The sequence below is a fragment of the Ranitomeya variabilis genome, chromosome 4, assembly GCF_051348905.1.
Source record: "Ranitomeya variabilis isolate aRanVar5 chromosome 4, aRanVar5.hap1, whole genome shotgun sequence".
Lineage (NCBI taxonomy): Eukaryota > Metazoa > Chordata > Amphibia > Anura > Dendrobatidae > Ranitomeya > Ranitomeya variabilis.
In genome coordinates, this window is record NC_135235.1 from 404,426,610 (window position 1) to 404,453,062 (window position 26,453).

At 44.8% G+C, this 26,453-nt stretch overlaps 1 protein-coding gene across 1 annotated transcript in view; it reads right to left on the reverse strand.

The window, feature by feature from the left end:
• The window catches only part of RNF20 (ring finger protein 20), a 60,143-nt gene that overhangs the window by 4,669 nt on the left and 29,021 nt on the right, over window positions 1-26,453 (reverse strand). Inside the window, exons 18-19 of the mRNA XM_077251092.1 lie at window positions 7,341-7,481; window positions 1,304-1,405 (exon numbers count right to left, since the gene is read on the reverse strand). Of these exons, the coding sequence (XP_077107207.1) occupies window positions 1,304-1,405; window positions 7,341-7,481 (243 nt within the window). The remainder of the gene's footprint in view (window positions 1-1,303; window positions 1,406-7,340; window positions 7,482-26,453) is intronic.

The following is a 26,453-nucleotide window of genomic DNA, read 5'->3' on the forward strand; positions in this document are numbered from 1 at the left end:
GATTGAGAACATAGTTGTTGATCAATAGTAGAGATAATCCTCAAAAATACAACATGCCCAATAATTCTGCACACAGTGTATATATATCTGGCTGCAAACGTCTGGTTTGTAAAGCAATATCTTCATAGGTGTATAGAGGCCCATTTCCAACAGCCATCACTCCAGTGTTCTTATGGTACATTGTGTTTGCTAACTGTGTAAGAAGGCTAATGGATGGTTAGAATACCCTTGAAAACCCTTGTGCAAATATGTTAGCACAGCTGAACACAGTATGGCTGATTAGAGAAGCTATAATCCTGACCTTCCTTTGAGCTAGATGAGAATCTGGAGCATTACATTTGTTGGTTCCCTTAAATTCTCAAAATGGCCAGAATAAAAACTTTCACATGAAACTCGACAGTCTATTCTTGTTCTTAGAAATTAAGGCTATTCCATGCGAGAAATTGCCAAGAAACTGAAGATTTCCTACAATGGTGTGTACTACTCCCTTCAGAGGAGAGCACAAACAGGCTCTAACCAGAGTAGAAAGAGAAGTGGGAGGCCCCGCTGCTCAACTGAGCAACAAGAAAAGTACATTAGAGTCTGTAGCTTGAGAAACAGACGCCTCACAGATCCTCAACTGGCAGTTTCGTTAAATAGTACACGCAAGACGCCAGGGTCAACGTCTACAGTGAAGAGGCGACTCCGGGTTGCTGGCCTTCAGGGCAGAGTGGCAAAGAAAAAAACATATCTGAGACTGGCTAATAAAAGGAAAAGATTAATATGGGCAAAAGAACACAGGCATTGGACAGAGGAAGATTGAAAAAAGTGTTATGGACAGACGAATCCAAGTTTGAGGTGTTTGGATCACACAGAAGAACATTTGTGAGATGCAGAACTGAAAAGATGCTGGAAGAGTGCCTGACGCCATCTGCCAAGCATGGTGGAGGTAATGTGATGGTCTGGGGTTGCTTTGGTGCTGGTAAAGTGAGAGATTTGTACAAGGTAAAAGGGATTTTGAATAAGGAAGGCTATCACTCCATTTTGCAATGCCATGCCATACCCTGCAGCAGCCAAGTAGCAACAGGTCAACGCTGACTTCAGGTGAACAGAGATTGGAGAAGGCAATGATTGGCAAGGTATGAATCTTGTGCCTATATTACACCACTGGCAGATTAATGACAAAGTTTAAAAATAATGGAAAAAAAAAGGTAAATGTGTGCATATAAGTAAACGATAATGGTCTGTGAATAGCGGATTTCTCCCTATACACAGTATGTATGTATGGAGAGGTCCACTGAAAAAACATCGAACCTATTGTTACCTTGCACTCTTTTATTTCTTCCATTAAAATCTTATCACAGGTTGGTACAAGATCAGGCTTCTTGGTGGATTCAAGTTTCTTCCGAAGACGGGAGATATCCTCCTGCAAGAAAACAAGCAGATTCACAGTTGAACCAGGCATAGGACAGTATATTGAAGACACATTTAAATAACGTGCTACGTTCTTAGTACATTTACTGCAACTTGATATCACAGAACATGTGGAGCCTCACAAGCAGTACTTTCATTTAGCTCCCATAGAATTCACTGGAGAGAACTGCATGTCAAAAAAAGACACAGTGGCCAGATCCCGGGCATTCACTGTGCATATCCCGAGTATTCCTGGCATATGCCGCCCATATCCGGGGTATTTCTGGCATACGCCGTGCATATTGCGGGTATTCCTGGCATACACCGCACATATTCCAGGTATTCCCGGCATACGCCGCACATAATCCAAATATTCCCGGCTTACACCGCACATATTCCAGGTATTCCCGGCATACGCCGCACATATTCCAGGTATTCCCGGCATACGCCGCACATATTCCAGGTTTTCCCGGCATACGCCGCACATATTCCAGGTATTCCCGGCATACGCCGCACATATTCCAGGTATTCCCGGCATACGCCGCACATATTCCAGGTATTCCCGGCATACGCCGCACATATTCCAGGTATTCCCGGCATACGCCGCACATATTCCAGGTATTCCCGGCATACGCCGCACATATTCCAGGTATTCCCGGCATACGCCGCACATATTCCAGGTATTCCCGGCATACGCCGCACATATTCCAGGTATTCCCGGCATACGCCGCACATATTCCAGGTATTCCCGGCTTACGCCGCACATATTCCAGGTATTCCCGGCATACGCCGCACATATTCCAGGTATAAAACGGCATACGCCGCACATATTCCAGGTATTCCCGGCATACGCCGCACATATTCCAGGTATTCCCGGCATACGCCGCACATATTCCAGGTATTCCCGGCTTACGCCGCACATATTCCAGGTATTCCCGGCATACGCCGCACATATTCCAGGTATAAAACGGCATACGCCGCACATATTCCAGGTATTCCCAGCATACGCCGCACATATTCCAGGTATTCCCGGCATACGCCCCACATATTCCGGGTATGCCACAAGTTTAAGCTTAAAGGCACCAAACAACATACACTATGCATTCGTCACTCTGCGGTGAGCATGGTCAGTGTAACATAGGAAAATACGGGTGAAGTCCTTTATTACAATTTACAGGATATTTACTGTGGCTATTACAGGTATTCCGGGCACACACACACTGTGGAGGATATTACAGGTATTCCGGGCACACACACACTGTGGAGGATATTACAGGTATTCCGGGCACACACACACACTGTGGCTATTACAGCTATTCCGGGCACACACACACACTGTGGAGGATATTACAGCTATTCCGGGCACACACACTGTGGAGGATATTACAGGTATTCCGGGCACACACACACTGTGGAGGATATTACAGGTATGCCGGGCACACACACACTGTGGAGGATATTACAGGTATGCCGGGCACACACACACTGTGGCTATTACAGCTATTCCGGGCACACACACACACTGTGGAGGATATTACAGGTATTCCGGGCACACACACACTGTGGAGGATATTACAGGTATTCCGGGCACACACACTGTGGAGGATATTACAGGTATTCCGGGCACACACACTGTGGAGGATATTACAGCTATTCCGGGCACACACACTGTGGAGGATATTACAGGAATTCCGGGCACACACACTGTGGAGGATATTACAGGTATTCCGAGCACACACACTGTGGAGGATATTACAGGTATTCCAGGCACACACACTGTGGAGGATATTACAGGTATTCCGGGCACACACACTGTGGCTATTACAGGTATTCCGGGCACACACACACTGTGGCTATTACAGGTATTCCGGGCACACACACACTGTGGCTATTACAGGTATTCCGGGCACACACACTGTGGCTATTACAGGTATTCCGGGCACACACACTGTGGAGGATATTACAGGTATTCCGGGCACACACACTGTGGAGGATATTACAGGTATTCCGGGCACACACACTGTGGAGGATATTACAGGTATTCCGGGCACACACACTGTGGAGGATATTACAGGTATTCCGGGCACACACACACTGTGGAGGATATTACAGGTATTCCGGGGACACACACACTGTGGCTATTACAGCTATTCCGGGCACACACACTGTGGAGGATATTACAGCTATTCCGGGCACACACACACTGTGGCTATTACAGGTATTCCGGGCACACACACTGTGGCTATTACAGGTATTCCGGGCACACACACTGTGGCTATTACAGGTATTCCGGGCACACACACTGTGGAGGATATTACAGGTATTCCGGGCACACACACACTGTGGCTATTACAGGTATTCCGGGCACACACTGTGGAGGATATTACAGGTATTCCGGGCACACACACACTGTGGAGGATATTACAGGTATTCCAGGGACACACACACTGTGGATATTACAGGTATTCCGGGCACACACACTGTGGAGGATATTACAGGTATTCCGGGCACACACACTGTGGAGGATATTACAGGTATTCCGGGCACACACACACTGTGGCTATTACAGGTATTCCGGGCACACACACACTGTGGAGGATATTACAGCTATTCCGGGCACACACACTGTGGAGGATATTACAGGTATTCCGGGCACACACACTGTGGAGGATATTACTGGTGTTCCGGGCACACACTGTGGAGGATATTACAGGTATTCCGGGCACACACACACACTATGGATATTACAGGTAATCCGGGCACACACACTATGGATATTACAGGAATTCCGGGCACACACACTGTGAATATTACAGGTATTCCGGGCACACACACTGTGGCTATTACAGGTATTCCGGGCACACACTGTGGAGGATATTACAGGTATTCCAGGCACACACACTGTGGAGGATATTACTGGTGTTCCGGGCACACACTGTGGAGGATATTACAGGTATTCCAGGCACACACACTGTGGAGGATATTACAGGTATTCCGAGCACACACACTATGGATATTACAGGTATTCCGGGCACACACACTATGGATATTACAGGAATTCCGGGCACACACACTGTGAATATTACAGGTATTCCGGGCACACACTGTGGAGGATATTACAGCTATTCCGGGCACACACACACTGTGGCTATTACAGGTATTCCGGGCACACACACTGTGGAGGATATTACAGGTATTCCGGGCACACACACACTGTGGCTATTACAGGTATGCCGGGCACACACACACTGTGGAGGATATTTAGGTATTCCGGGCACACACACACTGTGGCTATTACAGGTATTCCGGGCACACACACACTGTGGAGGATATTACAGGTATTCCGGGCACACACACACTGTGGCTATTACAGGTATTCCGGGCACACACACACTGTGGAGGATATTACAGCTATTCCGGGCACACACACTGTGGAGGATATTACAGGTATTCCGGGCACACACACACTGTGGCTATTACAGGTATTCCGGGCACACACACACACTGTGGAGGATATTACAGCTATTCCGGGCACACACACTGTGGAGGATATTACAGGTATTCCGGGCACACACACTGTGGAGGATATTACTGGTGTTCCGGGCACACACTGTGGAGGATATTACAGGTATTCCGGGCACACACACACACTATGGATATTACAGGTAATCCGGGCACACACACTATGGATATTACAGGAATTCCGGGCACACACACTGTGAATATTACAGGTATTCCGGGCACACACACTGTGGCTATTACAGGTATTCCGGGCACACACTGTGGAGGATATTACAGGTATTCCAGGCACACACACTGTGGAGGATATTACTGGTGTTCCGGGCACACACTGTGGAGGATATTACAGGTATTCCGAGCACACACACTATGGATATTACAGGAATTCCGGGCACACACACTGTGAATATTACAGGTATTCCGGGCACACACTGTGGAGGATATTACAGCTATTCCGGGCACACACACACACTCTGTGGCTATTACAGGTATTCCGGGCACACACACTGTGGAGGATATTACAGGTATTCCGGGAACACACACACTGTGGAGGATATTACAGGTATTCCGGGCACACACTGTGGAGGATATTACAGGTATTCCGAGCACACACACTATGGATATTACAGGAATTCCGGGCACACACACTGTGAATATTACAGGTATTCCGGGCACACACTGTGGAGGATATTACAGCTATTCCGGGCACACACACACACTCTGTGGCTATTACAGGTATTCCGGGCACACACACTGTGGAGGATATTACAGGTATTCCGGGAACACACACACTGTGGAGGATATTACAGGTATTCCGGGCACACACACACTGTGGCTATTACAGGTATTCCGGGCACACACACACACACACTATGGATATTACAGGTATTCTGGGCACACACACTATGGATATTACAGGAATTCCGGGCACACACACTGTGAATATTACAGGTATTCCGGGCACACACTGTGGATATTACAGGTATTTCCAGCAGATACTTTGGATATTGATAAAACTGAACTCCTCGTGTTCTCTCCCTCTACAAACCTACCTTTGCCCGACATTGCCATCTCTGTGTGCGGTTCCACCATTACTCCAAAGCAACATGCCCGCTGCCTTGGAGTCATCCTTGATTCCGAGCTTTCATTCACCCCCCACATCCGATCACTGGCTCGCTCTTCTTATCTGCATCTCAAAAACATTTCCAGAATTCGCCCTTTTCTTACTTTCGACTCTGCAAAAACTCTTACTGTCTCACTTATTCATTCTCGTCTGGACTATTGTAACTCTCTACTAATTGGCCTACCTTTTACCAGACTCTCCCCGCTCCAATCTGTCCTGAATGCTGCTGCCAGGATCATATTCCTCGCCAACCGTTACACCGATGCCTCTACCTTGTGCCAGTCATTACACTGGCTACCCATCCAATCCAGAATCCAGTACAAAACTACTACCCTCATCCACAAAGCACTCCATGGCTCAGCACCACCCTACATCTCCTCTCTGGTCTCAGTCTACCAACCTACCCGTGCCCTCCGCTCTGCTAATGACCTCAGGTTAGCATCCTCAATAATCAGAACCTCCCACTCCCGTCTCCAAGACTTTACACGTGCGGCGCCGATTCTTTGGAATGCACTACCTAGGTTAATACAATTAATCCCCAATCCCCACAGTTTTAAGCGTGCACTAAAAACTCATTTGTTCAGATTGGCCTACCGCCTCAACGCATTAACCTAATTATCCCTGTGTGGCCTATTAATAAAAAACAACAACATAATCACGTTCCTCCATCATGTTCTCATACACTTTATGCAGTTAATAGCCTCTGTGTCTGTACTGTTACATACTTAGGCAGTTAACTGGTTCATGCAGCTTTACATGAACACCCGAGCCTTACACTATGGCTGGTCCAAATAACTAAAGCAATTGTTACCATCCACCTCTCGTGTCTCCCCTTTTCCTCATAGTTTGTAAGCTTGCGAGCAGGGCCCTCATTCCTCCTGGTATCTGTTTTGAACTGTGATTTCTGTTATGCTGTAATGTCTGTTGTCTGTATAAGTCCCCTCTATAAGTTGTAAAGCGCTGCGGAATATGTTGGCGCTATATAAATAAAATTATTATTATTATTATTATATTGCAGGTATTTCCGGCATATACTTTGGATATTACAGGTATTTCCTGCATATACTTTGGATATTATATGCATTTCCACAAAATACTGTGAGTACAATAGGCATTTCTAATATGTACTGAGAGAAAATACCATAAAAGCTTTAGTTAGGAAAACACCTCTAATTGTACTTAATTTTAATTCTTTCCAGCTCCTCTTATCATTTTTAATGGATATGATTTCCATTGACCGAACCGACCTCAGACATGTGTCAGTGAATACTCACGTTGGTCACACAGCAATGTATTTCCACTTTACCTGGGCTCTCTTGTAGTTGAAGGCATCTTTTTCACGGCTCGCACTGTTTTCTATAATCTCCACCCGAAGGTCTTGCAACTTCTTCTGTGACAGCTCCAGCTGAGCTCGAAGCTCCTCTGCTTGCTGTGAGGCCTCCATTGCCTGATAATCAGGAAATAAGGAGGTAATGGTACAAAGAACTGATAAGCAAAGTCTTGAATTCGCTATGGCGCCTTAAAGCAGAAGTCTAAAATGAAATCGTATTGAGGACATCCATGGAAAGTAGACACAAGGGACAGGAGCGCGGTGCACATGGGGTGACCAGTGGACATCAGAATGCTTGGACTTCCACTACTTCGCTTATTCAACGTTTTTTTAACTGGTTAATGACTATGGCAAACATTTTCATGATAAGTGGTTAAAGAGCATATGAAGCAGGCTCAGGAGCCGAACCTGCCTCATATGTAGCAGATGCCGGCTGTGGCCATTGTGTGCCTGCGACTACAATGACTGCTTCAATTGCAATGGTTTAACTATTTAAATGCCGCTGTCAGTCTCTCACATTTAAGCCCTTGCCTACATTGCAATTTTCTGCTTTTGCGTTTTTCTTTTTTCCCCTCCCCTTCTTTTCAAAAGTGCAATAACTTTTTTGCAGGATGAGTTAGTTTTTTGAAAGGGACCATAAAGTTTACCATTGAAGCTACTGGAAAACGGGGAAAAATCCAAGTAAATAAAAAGTCAGCAAAAGAGAACAAAAAAAAAACAAACAAAACAAAACTATACTATAAAAAAAATATTTTTGGGTTTTGTTTATACAGCTTCCATCATGTTAAAATAACTTGGCAATGTGATTCTCCAGGTCAGTACAATTATTGCGACAAATGGAAAAAAAAAAAAAAACCTATACAAGTTTGTTAAGTGGTAAAAAAAATCAGAAATACATTAATAAAAACATTTTTTAGCTTATGTCACCATTTTCCAAGACATGTAACATTAATTTTTCAGTAGATGGAGCTGTGCGAGTGTGGATTTTTTATGTGAAGATCTGACGTTTTTAGTTAGTGAGGTTCGATCACTGCTTATTGAAATTTTTTGAGGTGTTGCGGCAACTGAAAAATTGCAATTCTGGTGCTTCATTTTTTTGCTTTTGTTATGACATCTATCAGATTAATTTTTATTTTGATAGATTTGACTTAAGGATCCAGTGGTACCATGCTTATTTTTTATATTATTTCTTTATTTTATTTTACCGTAACTCTCTTTATTTTTGAAGATTCCGCCAGATAAAGTTACAGACATATATTATCTTAGTATAAGGTCAGAATAATATAAACAGTTTCCTTTATCCATTCAATACAACAATATAGAAGTAATATTACACTCTCAATAACAGAGCAAAACAATAAAGAGAAAAGAAAAAACAGATTGGAGCATAGTAGGTTAGGATAATTTCCGTTAGCAAGCATTGCACTCTCAACTAAATTAGCTGGTTCTTTATCAAAATAATTCAGAATACGTACCGAATGGGCCGTATCAAAAGTACACTCTTTCAATCTGTGTAGATCATGTAACACACTTCATATGTTTGAAGGGACACATATCAGGGTATATAACGTGAGATTGACGAAGTCATGGCATTGGGGGATAGGTGCGGTAAGGGCGAGTCACACGATCTCCCCCATATTTTAAGGAATTTCTGGGGACATCCTCTATTTCTATATAATATATTTTCATATGGTATTATATCATTTACTAGTTTTTTCCACTGTTTAACAGTGGGAGGCTTCCCCCCTTCCATCTTAGTACTATTGCTTTCCTAGCAATAAATATAGCCTACTGAGAAATATTCTATCATAGTGCAATTTCCTCATCAATAATACCCAACATATATTTGGACCACATTCAATTGGTATTCCAATTATCCATTCTAATGTAGTTATCACTTCGCTCCAGTATTTTCGTATTATCCCACAATTCCAAATAAGATGCCAGAAGTCCTCTCCTGATTCCCTACATCTATGACATTCATCAGTTACTAGTCTGCCAAATTTATTTAGCCTAATTGGGGCCAGGTAAGATTGATCTAGTATATACAGTTGAATTAACTTATTATTTGCAGCCGGCGACACCATCGCGTGCGCCTCTAGGGCATCATACCACTGATCACCAGTGACAGAAGGAATTAATTGCCGCCATCTTCTCTCTGCAGCAAGTTGAGTAGAAGCAATTCTGGAGTTTAGTAGAAAGGTGTATAGAGAGGATATCACACCCGTGGGTCCTTGAGTAGTTAGCACCCCATCAATGGATATCTGGATATTCGCATCCTAGGAAATGGAAACTGGTGCAATATGGGATGTCTCATTTGCAAGTATCTATAACAATCTCTATGAGGGGTCCCAAATTTTGTACAAATTTGATCAAATGATAAAATGTCATTTTCGAAAATCTGATTAAGTGTCATTATTCCATACTGCTTCCAGAAAACTGGGTCTTGTAGACTTTTGAGGTGCGGAAATTCAGGATTATCCCATATCTGAGTCTCTCCCATTTGGTCAGTTCACTACATTTACTCTCTGGCCACACCTGTACCGCTAAGCTGTGAGCAAATTGTAAACCTTGTGGGTGTCTGTATGATTCTTCTAGTATTGCCCATGGTGTATTCCCACCCAAGAAGTGTAGAAGATGAGCTTCTGCGTCAGTAAGCCTGCCACTATCTATCCAGCGTTTCAAGTAACATTTCTGGCCAGCTAAATAATACAAAAGACTAGGACAGTATCACAAACAATCGGAGAATGCCAAAGGGGAAACAAAAGAAAAAAACTACCAAAAAGTCCAAGAAGTAGTACAGCAATAATATAATATTTTATTAATTAGGATAAAACACAAGAAACAAGGCCGCACATCTACATAAGAAAAAAATGGCCATAAGTAGTGAACACAGATATAGTCAGGCCAAAACAAATTGCAGTTCACAATGTAAAAAATCAAAAAAATTGTGATTAAAAAAGAAAATATGTAAAAAAGTAAAAAAATTATTAAAAAACAACTTTTTTATGCACAAAGTAAACAGTAATCTGCCGTAAAGTGCTTAGTGCTGTTGTGTCCCGAAAAATGAAGAAACACAGTGCAACAAGTGATCTCATTGCAAACCAAGGTGATAAAGACAATCAGTGAACATAGTATGCAAGTACATTGGAACAGCATTACTATTAGCTGGAGGACAGAGACCACCTAAATGAGTGAAGATCTAGTCAAAAATAGGAATGATCATAGAGGTATAAGAATGCTTACAGAGATAGTGGGGTCTCACACTCCCGGATGTCATGCCTCCCGAACGCGCGTTTTGGCCCATTGCCTTCGTCAGGGGGTCAAGGCAACCTCACCATTAGTGATGAGCGAGTATACTCGTTGCTCGGGTTTCCCCAGAGCACGCTCAAGTGGTCTCAGAGTATTTGTGACTGCTCGGAGATATAGTTTTCCTCCCCTCAGCTGAATGATTTAGGGCTGCTAGCCAGGCTGAGTACATGTGAGGGTTGCCTGTTTGTTAGGGAATCCCCACATGTATTCAGGCTGTCCAGCAGTAGTAAATCATGCAGCTAAGGCGATGAAAACTAAATCACTTAGAACTCACAAATACTCAGAGATCACCCGAGCAACGAGTACACTCGCTCATCACTAGTCCCCATCTATTACCCTTAGCCTGGCTGAGTACGCCATTGAATAAATCCCATTGGAACTTTTCAGGCGTCTCTTATTTGATATAAATGAAGATCCTTGTTTCTGAAAGTCGGCTGAAAAACCAGGAAATAGCATTACAGTGCCATTTTCATGCTTAATTACTTGATCTTTCCATGCCAGTTGTAGGATAAAGTCCCTGTCTTTCCAATTGAGGAATCTGGCCAATAGGGGTCTTGGTGGAGCCCCTGGGGATTCGGAATTCCAGGTACATGGTGTGCCCTCTCCACCGCATATGCCGCAGAAAAGGTAGCTCCTGGAAATAAATCGCAGATCCATTTTTCCACAAATTCACTGGGATTGTTCCCTTCTGCCCTTTCAGGCAATCCAGTTATACGAATATCGTTTCGCCTCAGTCTATTCTCTAAATCATCATTTTTTTGTGTGCACACTTCCATCTTTTGGTCAACTGCTCAGATACGTTCTGGAAAGGGCCCTGTTAGCTCCTCCAGACTCTCGATTCAGTCCTCCGCCTGTCAAACTTTCTCTCTCAGATTTGACATATTGTGACGGAATCCCAAATCAGTTTTAACCTCTTCAATTTTCCCAGTTAGGGAGGATGTACAACTGTGGATGGCAGTTAGCAGTTGTGTAGATACCTGCTTCAAAGCGGGCTCTGAGTCCATATCATTTGGTCCTTGCATCATTGACGTCTCCCCTTGAGATACTTTATTACAGGGTCTCTTGAGTTTTTGTCCAGTGATTCCCTCTGGCATAGGGCTTTAGTTTTTCAGCTGCAGATTGCGTCTTACTAGGACTCACAGTGCTGTGCCCAAAAAATACATGCGATATAACAATACGTTTTTTACCTGGCTATTCAGTATGTAGTCACAGGATAATGTCAGTGGTTCAGATATTAATATTTAGAGGGTCAAAAGTCATTTCCCTACTCAGTTTTGCTGTAGACTATGTGCAACAGGAATAGTTCCAACAAAGAACAGTAGGTGGCAGTAACGTGCTGCAGAATACAAGTATAGAGGATTTTACCACACAGACCAAGTTCTCCTGTCTGCATCAGGGATAAGGCTACTTTCACATTAGCGTCGTGTGACGCACGTCGCAATGCGTCGTTTTGGAGAAAAAAAACGCATCCTGCATAGTTGCACGCAGGATGCGTTTTTTCTCCATACACTTGCATTAGGGACGCATTGCGACGGATTGCCACACGTCGCATCCATCGTGCGACGTGTTTTGGTGGACCGTCGGCACAAAAAAACGTTCCATGTAACTTTTTTTGTGTGTCATGTCCGCCATTTTCGACCGCGCATTCGCGGCCGAAACTCCGCCCCTTCCTCCCCGGAGTGCAGAATGGGCAGCGGATGCATTGTAAAACTGCATCCACTGCCCACGTCTAGCAGAAATGTCACAGGTTGCGTCGGTACGTCGGCCCGACTAATTGCGACGGGCCCGTACAGACGCAAGTGTGAAAGTAGCCTAAGACTACACCCCAAACAGCACGGGAGGTGAGAGGGAGGGGGTCCAGACCTCTTCACTTCCCTCAGTTTGCAAGCCCCCCCCCCCCCTGTACCTCTTCCACAGTCAAATCAATCAGCCAACCACTCTCCTTAGAAGCTTCCAGATCTTGTGCCCATGGCCTAGTATCTCTCCTCCACCACACACCAGGGAGATCCCAAAAATGGCCGTGTCAAGCCAGAGCCACACGACTCCAGGAGGTCCGCTCTCCAACCTCCAGCTCACGAGCGCTTCCCTCAGTCCTCTCTGCATCTTCCACTCATCCGGTAAGTGATCGGAGGGTGAGTCACTGATCGTGTAAGTTAGGTGTCCCGCCGGTCCGGACACATCCATCACACCGTCTCCTCAGGCCCACACGTGGGCCGCACTTCCAGACTCCGAGCCCCAGGGCAAGCGAGGGCTCAAATCCATCCTGCCGGCTCTAGGGTGCCTCCTCCAGCTGTACCGAGACTCAAGACTGCCGTTTTCAAGACAGGAGCCCGGTATTTCCTTAGATGCCAGGGAGAGCTCAGCTCCGCATGTCTGCTCTCTCCAGTGTCCTGGCTACGCCCCTTATTTCTTTATTTTTAATGTTGGAAAAGAGGGATGATTCTAATTTTTAGATACTTTTCTGTATTTTGAAAAAGATGTTTCTTTATTTTATTTTTTAGTCAGTGTTTTTTCGTGATACACTGTGCTTCATGTGGTAAATTTAAGTCGGTATTAGGAAAATATTGGAATTTGGCAAAAATTTCAGACTTTTAATTTTTAAGTCCATAACCCCTCAATGTACTCAAAACCAGATTCAAGTTTATTAACACTTTAGGTTCTTTACAGAAATTTTTACAAGGGTAAATTAACTGTACAAATTTGTTGTGCAATTTTCTCCTGAGTACGCCGATACCCCATATGTGGGGGAAATCTACTGTTTGGGCACACAGCAGGGCTCAGAAGGGAAGGAGCGCCATTTAACTTTGAGCGTGCAAAATTGGCTGAAATAGATAACGAACGCTATGTTGCATTTGAGAAGCCTAATGTTTTTAAACAGTGAAAACCCCCCACAAGGGACTTATTTTGGAAATAAAACCCCTCAAGAAACTTATCTAGATGTGTAGTGAGCACCTTGAACCCCTCAATTTTATAATGTTGAGCCGTGAAAATGAAAAAATAAATTTGCCTGTTTTCACCTAGGTGACAGGGCCAATTTTTACAATTCTGACCTCTGTCACTTTATGAGGTCATAACTCTGAAACGCTTCAACGGATCCTGGTGATTCTGACACTGTTTTCTCGTGACATATTGTACTTCATGATAGTGGTAAAACTTATTCGATATGACTTGCATTTATTTGTGAAAAAAAAAAAATTTGTCGAAAATTATGAAAATTTTGCAATTTTCAAACTTTTAGTTTTTATACCCTTAAATTAGAGAGTTATATCACATAATATAGTTAATAAACAACATTTCCCACATGTTTGCTTTACATCAGCACAATTTTGGAAACATAATTTTTTTTTGTTAGGGAGTTATAAGGGTTAAAAGTTGACCAGCGATTTCTCATTTTTGCAACAAAATTTGCAAAACCATTTTTTTTTACGGACCACCTCACACTTGAAGTGACTTTGAGGGGTCTATATGACAGAAAATGCCCAAAAGTGACACCATTCTAAAAACTGCACCCCTCAAGGTACTCAAAACCACATTCAAAAAGTTTATTAACCCTTCAGGTGCTTCACAGGAATTTTTGGAATGTTTAAAAAAAATTGAACATTTAACTTTTTTTTCACATAAGTTTTACTTCAGATCCAATTTGTTTTATTTTACCAAGGGTAACAGGAGAAATTGGACCACAAAAGTCGTTGTACAATTTGTCCTGAGTACGCTGATACCCCACATGTTGGGGTAAACCATTGATTGGGCACATGGCAGAGCTCGGAAGGGAAGGAGCACCGTTTGACTTTTCAATGCAAGATTTGCTGGAATTGAGATCGGAACCCATGTCGCGATTGGAGAGCCCCTGAGGTGCCTAAACAGTGGAAACCCCCATAAGTGACACCATTTTGGAAAGTAGACCCTCCAAGGAACTAATCTAGATGTGTGGTGAGCACTTTGAACCTCCAAGTGCTTCACAGAAGTTTATAATGTAGAGCCATAAAAAAATGTCATATTAATTTTCACAAAAAATGATTTTTTGCCCCCAATTTTTTATTTTCCCAAGGGTAACAGGATAAATTGGACCCCAAAAGTTGTTGTGCAATTTGTCCTGAGTACGCTGATACTTCATATATGGGGATAAACCACTGTTTGAGCGCATGGCAGAGCTCGGAAGGGAAGGAGTGCCGTTTGACTTTTCAATGCAAAATTGGCTGGAATTGAGATCGGAACCCATGTCGCGTTTGGAGAGCCCCTGATGTGCCTAAACAGTGGAAACCCCCCACAAGTGACTCCATTTTGGAAAGAAGACCCCCTATGGAACTTATCTAGATGTGTGGTGAGCAAATTTAACCCCAATTGTTTCAGAAGTTTAGAACGTAGCGCTGTGAAAATTAAAAAATCATTTTTTGTTTCTGCAAAATGATGTTTTAGCCCGCAATTTTTTTTTTCTCAAGGGTAACAGGAGAAATTGGACCACAAAAGTTATTGTCCAATTTGTCCTGAGTAAGCTGATACCCCATACATGGCGGGGAACCACTGTTTGGGCACACGGCAGAGCTCGGAAGGGAAGGAGCGCCGTTTGAAATGCAGACTTAGACGGATTGGTCTTCAGCCGTCATGTTGCATTTGCAGAGCCCCTGATGTACCTAAACAGTAGAAACCCCCCACAAGTGACCCCATATTGGAAACTAGACCCCCCAAGGAACTTCTCTAGATGTGTTGTGAGAACTTTGAACCAACAAGTGTTTCACTACAGTTTATAACGCAGAGCCGTGAAAATAAAAAATATTTTATTTTCCACGAAAATTATATTTTAGTCCCCACGTTTTTATTTTCCCAAGGGTAACAGGAGAAATTGGACCACAAAAGTTGTTGTCCAATTTGTCCTGAGTACGCTGATACCCCATATATGGGGGGGAACCACTGTTTGGGCGCACGGCAGAGCTCGGAAGGGAAGGAGCGCCGTTTGAAATGCAGACTTAGATGGATTGGTCTGCAGGCGTCATGTTGCATTTGCAGAGCCCCTGATGTACCTAAACAGTAGAAACCCCCCACAAGTGACCCCATATTGGAAACTAGACCCCCCAAGGAACTTATCTAGATGTGTTGTGAGAACTTTGAACCAACAAGTGTTTCACTACAGTTTATAACGCAGAGCCGTGAAAATAAAAAAATTTTTTTTTTCCACGAAAATGATATTTTAGCCCCCACATTATATTTTCCCAAGGGTAACAGGACAAATTGGACCCCAAAAGTTGTTGTCCAACTTGTCCTGAGAACGTTGATACCCCATATGTTGGGGGGGAACCACTGTTTGGGCGCACAGGAGAACTCGGAAGGGAAGGAGCACCGTTTTAGTTTTTCAAAGCAGAATTGGCTGGAACTGAGATCGGACGCCATGTTGTGTTTGGAAAGCCCCTGATGTGCCTTAACAGTGGAAACTCCCCAATTCTAACTGAAACCCTAACCCTAACCCCAGCCCTAACCCCAACCCCAACCCTAACCCTAACGGGAAAATGGAAATAAATACATTTTTTAAAATTTTATTATTTTTCCCTAACTAAGGGGGTGATGAAGGGGGGTTTCATTTACTTTTATAGTGTTTTTTTGGCGGATTTTTATGGTTGGCAGCCATCACACACTAAAAGATGCTTTTTATTGCAAAAAATAGTTTTTGCATCACCACATTTTGAGAGCTATAATTTATCCATATTTTGGCCCACAGAGTCATGTGAGATCTTGTTTTTTGCGGGACGAGTTGACGTTTTTATTGGTACCATTTTCGGGCACATGACATTTTTTGATCGCTTTTTATTCCGATTTTTGGGAGGCGGAATGAACAAAAACCAGCAATTCCTGAAATTCTTTTAGGGGGGGCGTTTATACCGTTCCACGTGTGGTAAAATTAATAAAGCAGCTTTATTCTTCAGGTCAGTACGATTACAGCGATACCTCCTTTATGTAATTTTTTTATGTTTTGGTGCTTTCACACAATAAAAACTATGTTATATAAAAAAATAATTGTTTTTGCATCGCTTTATTCTGAGCTATAACTTTTTTATTTTTCTGCTGATGATGCTGTATGGCGGCTTTTTTTTTGCGGGACAAGATGACATTTTCAGCGGTACCATGGTTATTTATATCCGTCTTTTTGATCGCGTGTTATTCCACTTTTTGTTCGCCTGTATGATAATAAAGCGTTGTTTTTTGCCTTGTTTTTTTTTTTTGTTTTTTTTGCAGTGTTCACTGAAGGGGTTAACTAGTGGGACAGTTTTATAGAGCGGGTCGTTACGGACGCGGCGATACCAAATATGTGTACTTTTATTGTTTTTTTTAATTTACATAAATAAATGGATTTACTGGGAATTTTTTTTTTTTTCTTTATTTGGGGATTTTTTTTTTTATACATTCTATTTTTTTATTTTTTTTACTTTCTACCATTGTCCCAGGGTGGGACATCACTGTATTAGATCAGATCGTTGATCTGACAGTGTGCACAGCTTTCCTGCGCCTGCTCTTAGTAGCTCTCAGCAGGCGGCGGCTAGCCAGGTCATTTCATGACCCGGAAGGAGTCCCGCGGCCATCTTGGATCCGGGGACTCCTTCCGGATCACCGGAGCAACGCGATCTCATCGCGTTGCTCCGGTGGGAGAGCGCAGGGAGCCCCCGTCCCTGCGCGATCCCCCACTATGCTGCTGTCACTACTGACAGCGGCATCAGAGGGGTTAAATGCCAGCGATCGGCGCTAGCGCCGATCGTGGGCATTGCTGCGGGGTGTCAGCTGTCATATACAGCTGACACCCGCACCCGATCACCGCGGCGCTCAGCGTGAGACCGCGGTGATCGGTGCGCCGTACTAGTACTGCGGCTGGCACAAATGCAGTGCCGGCAGCGCAGTACTAGTACGGCGCATGGCGCTAAGGGGTTAACACCAGATTTTTCTTTTCACAAGGGTAACAGAAGAAAATGGACTGTTAAATTTGTTGTGCAATGTGCCCTGAGTACCCAGATACCCCATCATATGTGGTGGCAAACTACTGTTTGAGCGCATGGCAGGGCTCAGAAGGCAAAAAGCATCATTTGAATTCTGGAGATCAATTTTGTCTGAAATAGATTGCAACTGCCAGGTCACAGTGGAGGAGATCCCCTGATGTAACAGAACAGCAGAAACCTCCAAAAATGACCCCACCTTGGAAACTTCACCTCTTGCAGAATTCATCTAGGCGATTTACAGAATTGTATAACATTGTGCTTAGTCAATGGAAAATTACCATTTTTTCCATACAAATGTTGCCTTGGCTCCAAAGTTTCAGTTTTCAAAAGGGGTAATAGGAGAAAATGAATTATACAATTGTTATGCAATTTCTCCTGAGTGCTCCAACACCACATATGTGGTTGAAAACTACTTTTGAGGCACAATGCAAATCCCAGAACGGAATGAAGGCCATATTGTAGTGCATATTTTGCTGGACTGGTTTGTGGGTTGCCATGTCACACTGGAAGACCCGGAGGTGCCAGAACAGCAGAAACACCCTTAATTGACCTCATTTTACAAACTACACCTCTCAATGAATTCATCTAGGGGTGTAGTGATCATATTGACACCACTTATACCTTCAAAAAATGTGGCAGTGAGGAACAAAACAATTACATTTTTGCCACAAAAATTTGGTTTTAGCCCCAGATTTTGCATTTTCACACGGGAAAAATGGGTAAAAGTAACATCAATATTTGTCATACAATTTCTCCTAAATGTGGCAATGCCTCATATGTAGCTGTACAGTACTGCTTAGCCACACAGCGAGAATTTGTTGGTTTTCTTTTGGGGGGCGAGGAGCCATAGCGCTTTTCCAGAGCCCTTGTGCTACCAGTAACATGAGTTGGAACTTGCTTTATTTGCAGATTGAATTGCAGCTTTTATTGGGAACTGTGGTGAAATATGTATGTGTGTATATATATATATATATATATATATATATATATATATATGTGTAGTGACATATGTCTAGGGTTATATGTGTGACTAGTGATAATGTAACATCTGTCCTGAAGGCAAGTCGCACCTAGGTGTTAATAGGTACTTCCTTGGAACTAGTAGAAATGCTGTCTCCAGATCTCACCAGGAGGTCTGGCTAAGGCCAAGAACAAAGGAACACTTGACACCTCTGAGGTCTGGGAGGGGAGATGCTAAATTGCGGCCTGAGGTAATCTATCCCTGAGAACCTCTCCACAAGAGAGAATAATATATTCATTGGGGGCGCGGCCGTGGCCCAATCAAACAGGCAGCAGTTATGATACTGGCCTGAGGTGCCGGTCTAGAAACCTGACCTCAGACCAAAGTTATAAATTTAGGCTGCAGACAGAGAATTGTGTTCACACGATGAGGGCAGCCTGAGAAGCTGTTGTGATCCAATCTACATTCGTCCTACCCTCAGGGAGCAGAAGCAACTACCAGTTCGATAACTTCTGTAAGTTTCTCCTGTTTATTTTGATACTGTTTTGCATAAGTTGTATGTTTTTTTATTATCATATTTTTATACCTTTTCTTATTGTAAGCACTGACCCTTTTGTTATTAAAGTATAAAACTTTAACAAGTTGAACCTTGAATGTTCTAAAGAATCCACAGCCTAAAGGTGTGTGAGCCTTATGAGTGATAGACATATTTTTATTAGTATTATTATTAGTCCGGGACTCATCGCCCGTGTATTCGATGAGTGGTGGCAGTGCGTATGAACGGGTGTGTGGCCTGGGTCGGTGTGTGATTTATGCTCCCATTACAGCATAGGACAGAGGTTGAATGCTGGACTGAGAGAGGGGAGACAGATTAACCCTTGCAGGCACAACCCCAAGTCACGTATGAGAGCAGGCACATGACGAATAAGTGACACCACAGAGTAGGGATCCGTGACAGGAACATTTTACATAACATTTTGGATCACATTTATACGGTGTTCTACGCTGAGCACTGATATTGAGGTTTCCATCTAAATCTCCGAATGAAGCGATTCAGATGAAACCCCTAAGGGATCCAATCGCTATAATGAGGCAGCAGAGTTACTCTGAACTCCTTCTGGCCTCTGTTCAGCACTATCCTTTTCGGAGGTGTACAAAACTGTGGTCGACCGTGCTTTTATGCATGCCTAAAAAGATGGACACTGCTGGATCAAAGTCCAGACAGAGTGAAAAGTGCCTCCATCTGCCTCATTACAGGGAATCTTCTGCTGGGGGTTCGATCTGAATCACGTATTTAAGAGATTTACACACAAACCCTGGTGTACTCAGTGTAGAGAGCAGGATAAATGTGAGCCAATCCTTACTGTGATCTTTGGGAGGCAGAATGAACAAATCAACAGCAGGTCAAGAATTGATTTTATCTATTTTTACGTTGTTCCTCGTGCGGTATGAATGATTAGGTGACATTATTCTTCAGGTCGGTGAGATCACAGAGATACCAGATTTAAACTTTTTTTATGTTTGGCTGCTGTCACACTAAACAGACTTTTGTTTTTTGCAAAACAAAGTTTCTGCATCACCATATTTTCAGAGCTTATTTTTCTATATTTCTATATTTCTGCTGACAGAGTCATGTGATGGTTTATTTTTTGCAGAATGAGTTGACGTTTTTATTGGTACCTTTTTCAGTATGAAATTTTTATTGATTTCTATTCTGATTTTTGGGAGACAGAATGAACAAAAACCAGCAATTCAGGAATTGTTTTTTTTCCCTTTTTATGCCGCTCACAGTGTGGTAAAATTGATAAGGCAGCTTTATTCTTCGGATCAGTACGATTACAGCGACACCGCGTTTATATGATTATTTTTAAATGTTTTGCCGCTTTTTACACAAAAACAATTTTACAAAAAAAAGAATTGTTTTTCCAACACTAATCTGAGGGCTATAACTTTGTTTTACTCTGCTGGAGCTGTATGGAAGTTTGTTTTTGCGGGAAAAGATGACATTTTCAGGTATACCATTTTTATTTACATTTGACTTTTTGATCGCATTTTATTCCACCTTTTGCTGTGGGGTTTTTTCTTCATTCTTTTTAATTTATTTTTGGTCACTTAAGGGGTTCACTAGTATAACAGCTTATAGGTTGTCTGTTTCCGGATGCAGTGATACCAAAAAAGGAGATTTTTGTGTACTCACCGTAAAATCTCTTTCTCTTAGCCTCTAATTGGGGGACACAGGACCATGGGTGTTATGCTGCTGTCCACTAGGAGGCAACACTATGCATAATCTGAAAAAGATTAACTGTGGCTCCTCCTGTGCAGTATACACCCCTGGACGGCATCAGCCTTCTCCAGTTTTGTGCCAAAGCAGTAGGAGGAACGTAACATGAATAACATAATTATGCCTGTAAGAAGGCAACTATGTACGAGCTCAAGAAACAATATGAGAACTCAACAGTTACAACAGCCCGGAAAGGGCAACAGGGTGGGAGCTGTGTCCCCCAATTAGAGGCTAAGAGAAAGAGATTTTACGGTGAGTACACAAAAATCTCCTTTACTCTGTCGCCTCATTGGGGGACACCGGACCATGGGACGTCCTAAAGCAGTCCCTGGGTGGGAAGCAATGGACGAATATTGTGCAGACAGGCCCGTACACTTAGGGCACCGCCGCCTGCAGGACATGTCTACCCAGGCTCGCGTCCGCTGAGGACTGGGTATGAACCCTGTAGTGTTTAGTAAATGTGTGTAAGCTAGTCCAAGTGGCCGCCTTACACACTTGTTGTGCCGAAGCCTGGTGCCGAATGGCCCAGGAGGCCCCTACCGCCCGTGTAGAGTGTGCCGTAATACCGGCTGGAAGAGGAGGATTCTTAAGGCGGTACGCCTCTTGTATGGTGGATTTGATCCACCTGGCAAGAGTAGCTTTGGAAGCTGGCCTACCCTTGTGGCCGCCTTCCGGAAGGAGGAAAAGAGAATCAGACCTCCGGAAGGACGCAGTCCTAGACACGTATATATGCAAAGGCCTGACAAGGTCAAGCGTATGCAGAGCCTTCTCCACTCTATGAACCGGAACCGGACAAAGGGATGGTAGAGAAATTTCCTCATTGAGGTGGAAGTCGGACCAACCCTCGGAAGGAAGGATGGGACCGTACGAAGAACTACCTTGTCCTGGTGAAATGCCAGGAAAGGCCATCTGCAGGAGAGTGCTGTCAGTTCAGACACCCTGCGTAGTGAGGTGATTGCCACCAGGAAAAACCACCTTCTGGGAGAGAAAGGCGGAGCGGGACCTCCTTAAGGGGTTCGAAGGGTGGTTCCTGCAATGCTGTCAGGACCAGGTTGAGGTCCCACGTTTCTAGTGGTCGTCTGTAGGGGGGAACCAATCGGGAAACCCCCTGAAGGAAAGTCCTTACTTGCAGCTTGATAGCAATGCGCTTTTGGAAAAGCACTGAGAGGGCTGACACCTGGCTCTTAAGCGAGCCCCATGACAGCCTGGCCTCCAGACCCGCTTGGAGAAAACCAAGAATTTTGGGTAGGGAATAAGGGAGTGGGATCTGGCCACGAGATTCGCACCAGGTAAAGAAAACTTTCCAGGTACGGTAATAAATCTTGGCAGAGGCTGGTTTCCGTGCTCTGATCATGGTTCCAATGACATCTGCCGAGAGCCCTGCCTGGGTTAGAACCCAGGTCTCAAGGGCCACGCCGTCAAATTGAGAGCCCCTGAGTTCTGGTGGTAGAACGGCCCTTGTGATAGAAGATCGTGGCGGTCGGGGAGACGCCAGGGAGCGTCTGCTGTGAGTTGTACGATGTCGGCGTACCATGTACGTATGGGCCAGTCTGGTGCAATGAGGATGGTTGGAACTCCCTCTTGTTTGATCTTCCTCACCACTCTGGATATCAGGGGGAGAGGTGGAAAAATATACAGAAGCTGGAACTGGGTCCAGTCCTGAACCAGAGCGTCTGCTCCGAGCGACCGCAGATCGTGTGTTCTGGCAATGAAGTTGGAGACCTTGGCATTGAAATGGGATGCCATTAGGTCCACATCCGGGGTCCCCCAGCGGAGACAGATCTGTTGAAAAATTTCGGGATGGAGAGACCACTCTCCTGAGTCTATTCCTTGTCGGCTGAGGAAGTCTGCTTCCCAGTTGTCCACACCCGGAGCGTGGACCGCCGAAAGGACCGACCCTGTGTCCTCCGCCCAGCGGAGGATATGTGGCACTTCCCGCATCGCTTGGGTACTGCGGGTCCCCCCTTGATGAGTCACATATGCCACAGCCGTGGCATTGTCCGACTGTATCCTGATGTGAGAGGCGGCCAGTAAGTGATGGAAAGCCCTCAATGCCAGAAGGATGGCACGAATTTCCAGGATGTTGATGGGCATGGACGCTTCCGCTGAAGACCACTTGCCCAACAGGAGCCCGCAGCTGGGCTGGGGTCCCTGGATGCAGGCGCAGTGTGCTGGCCCATTGCTGGGAGCTGTAGGATGCTGCCTGTACAGGCCCTACCTGAGGTGTCTCAACCTAATACCCCCAGAGGGGGATAGGGAGGGTGCTGTTGTCACCTTCAGGGGCCTTTATCCTCGCCTCGACCTCAACCCAGAAACCAAAGGGAATTGGGAAAGGGGGGGGGGGGGGGTCTCGACTTCGAACCAGCACCCGAGGGACTGGGGAAGGAGCAGCATGGGGAATAGCCATCTCAACTTCAACTGGGCACCCCATAATAGGGGGTCGAGGAAGGAGCCATGCCGGGAGTCTCACAAGAGACCCTCTTTCTTCATCTGCTAGTCGGAGGGCCAGTGCCTTATCCTTGGGAAGGAGCACTAGACCCCTGGAAGTGTTGAATAACATTCCCAGGAAAGTCAGGGACTGACTCGGGGTTGGTGATGACTTTTGTAGGTTGATTAACCAGCCCATGCGACTGAGAGTATCGGTTGTGATTGAGATGCTGAGCTCGCATTCCTTGAAGGTGGGAGCCTTGATGAGTAGGTCGTCCAGGTATGGAACGACTACTATGCCTCTGGAATGCAGGACGTCCATGGTTGCTGCCATGACCTTGATGAAGACTCTGGGAGCCGTGGCGAGTCCAAAGGGGAGAGCCACGAATTGGTAGTGGTCCTGGCCTATTGCGAACCTGAGAAACCTCTAATGGGCAGGTGCAATGGGTATATGGACGTATGTCTAAGGAGGCGCGATATTCTCCCTTCTCCATGGACGCAAGATGAACCGAAGGGACTCCATGCGGAAGTGACGGACCCGTACATATTTGTTGAGCTGTTTTAGGTCTAGTATGGGCCGTACGCTGCCTCCTTTCTTGGGAACTACGAACAGATTGGAGTAGAACCCTCGGAAGCGGTCGGTCGTGGGTACCGGTACTATGACTCCTGATTAACAAAGCGAGGAGACCGCTTGGTGGTAGGCTCGAGCCTTGGCTGGCGGTTTTACAAAACTCGGCCGCCTACTGGTGTGGTGTTATCCGGAGTCCGTGAGTCATGAGGAGAAGTCTGGGATTTTCCTCCTCTGGGCTTAGACTGGCCTGCTTTTAACTGCCAGGTCTTGTCCGACCTTTGCGTCGATCGTGAGATATCCCTGCGTGGGGAACTGATACGATTTTGTACCGGACGTGAGACGGACCAGCCGGAGGAATTGCGAAAGGATCGGAATCGAGTTTGTTACGCTTCTTGTAAGTGCGTTTAGGTTTCAGTTGGGGAAGAGAAGTACTCTTACCCCCTGTGGCGTTGGATATCATAGTGTCCAACTGTTCACCGAAAAGACTCCCACTGAGGTAGGGGAGGTGCGTGAGGGACTCCTTTGAGGCTGCGTCCGCTTGCCATTCCCGCAGCCAGAGGATACGCCGAATCGTGATGGCGTTTGATGCTATCCCCGCGACTCCCCTTGCTGAAACCAGAGCTGCATGGAGCATGTAATCTGCTACAACTGCATTTTGAACCGCTTGGTCCGACAGTTCAGGAGCGGATGCTTGGAAGGCTTGTAAATTCTTTGCCCAGGTCAGGATGGCCTTGGCAGCCCAAGCTGAGGCGAACGCGGGAGCCATGGATGCCCCTGCTGCCTCGAAAATTGAACGAGCCATGCGTTCTACCTGCCGGTCTGCTGCGTCCCTGAGGGTTGAGCTATCTGGCAGTGAAAGGAGGGTCTGTGCTGCTAGCCTGGAGACTTTTAATCCACTTCAGGTGGATCTGTCCATTCCTCCTTCTGTGGGAAGGGGTACCTCGCCCCCAGATATTTGCGATGAGCGAATTTTTTCTCAGGCTGTAGAGCTGTTTTTTAAGGATCGCCTTAAACTCTGGGTGGTTCGAGAAAACCTTAGGCGGCTTCAGAGGTCCTTCAAAGGAAATCTTATGTTCTGGGACCTCTGGTGGCGGATCAGAAATGTCCAGCACCCGATGGATGGACGATATTATGTCCTCAACTAGCGCTGTATTGCTAGGAGGGATTGGGATCAGGGACCCCTCCGTTTCTCTGTCCGAGTCAGAGTCGCAAATGCCTTCCAAATCCTGTGTATCACTGTAATCCCGTCGGAAAACGGGAAACGGAGTAAAACGGAGTAAAAATCTTTAGGTGTGGAGAAGGCTGATGCCGTCCAGGGGTGTACAAAAAATGATACAAAACTATGTAAAGCAGTTAATACAAGAGAAGATAGTATTCTGCTACAGATGGATCTGGATAAGTTGGAAACTTGGGCTGAAAGGTGGCAGATGAGGTTTAACAATGATAAATGTAAGGTTATACACATGGGAAGAAGGAATCAATGTCACCATTACACACTGAATGGGAAACCACTGGGTAAATCTGACATGGAGAAGGACTTGGGGATCCTAGTTAATGATAAACTTACCTGGAGCAGCCAGTGCCAGGCAGCAGCTGCCAAGGCAAACGGGATCATGGGGTGCATTAAAAGAGGTCTGGATACACATGATGAGAGCATTATACTGCCTCTGTACAAATCCCTAGTTAGACCGCACATGGAGTACTGTGTCCAGTTTTGGGCACCGGTGCTCAAGAAGGATATAATGGAACTAGAGAGAGTACAAAGGAGGGCAACAAAATTAATAAAGGGGATGGGAGAACTACAATACCCAGATAGATTAGCGAAATTAGGATTATTTAGTCTAGAAAAAAGACGACTGAGGGGCGATCTAATAACCATGTATAAGTATATAAGGGGACAATACAAATATCTCGCTGAGGATCTGTTTATACCAAGGAAGGTGACGGGCACAAGGGGGCATTCTTTGCGTCTGGAGGAGAGAAGGTTTTTCCACCAAAATAGAAGAGGATTCTTTACTGTTAGGGCAGTGAGAATCTGGAATTGCTTGCCTGAGGAGGTGGTGATGGCGAACTCAGTTGAGGGGTTCAAGAGAGGCCTGGATGTCTTCCTGGAGCAGAACAATATTGTATCATACAATTATTAGGTTCTGTAGAAGGACGTAGATCTGGGGATTTATTATGATGGAATATAGGCTGAACTGGATGGACAAATGTCTTTTTTCGGCCTTACTAACTATGTAACTATGTGTATACTGCACAGGAGGAGCCACAGTTAATCTTTTTCAGATTATGCATAGTGTCGCCTCCTAGTGGACAGCAGCATAACACCTATGGTCCTGTGTCCCCCAATGAGGCGACAGAGTAATATATATCTTTCTTGAATTTATATTTTTTCTTTTGTTGCTTTTTATTTTGTGATTTTATTTTTTTTACATGTTTATAATTTTTTGCATTTTTAATTGCAGGGCAATAGATCAGGCAAAAGCACACAGGCAGGAAGTGTGTCAGCTGCTGCTCTCGGCAGGAGTCCACTGTACCTGGGTGACCCATGGCCATCTAT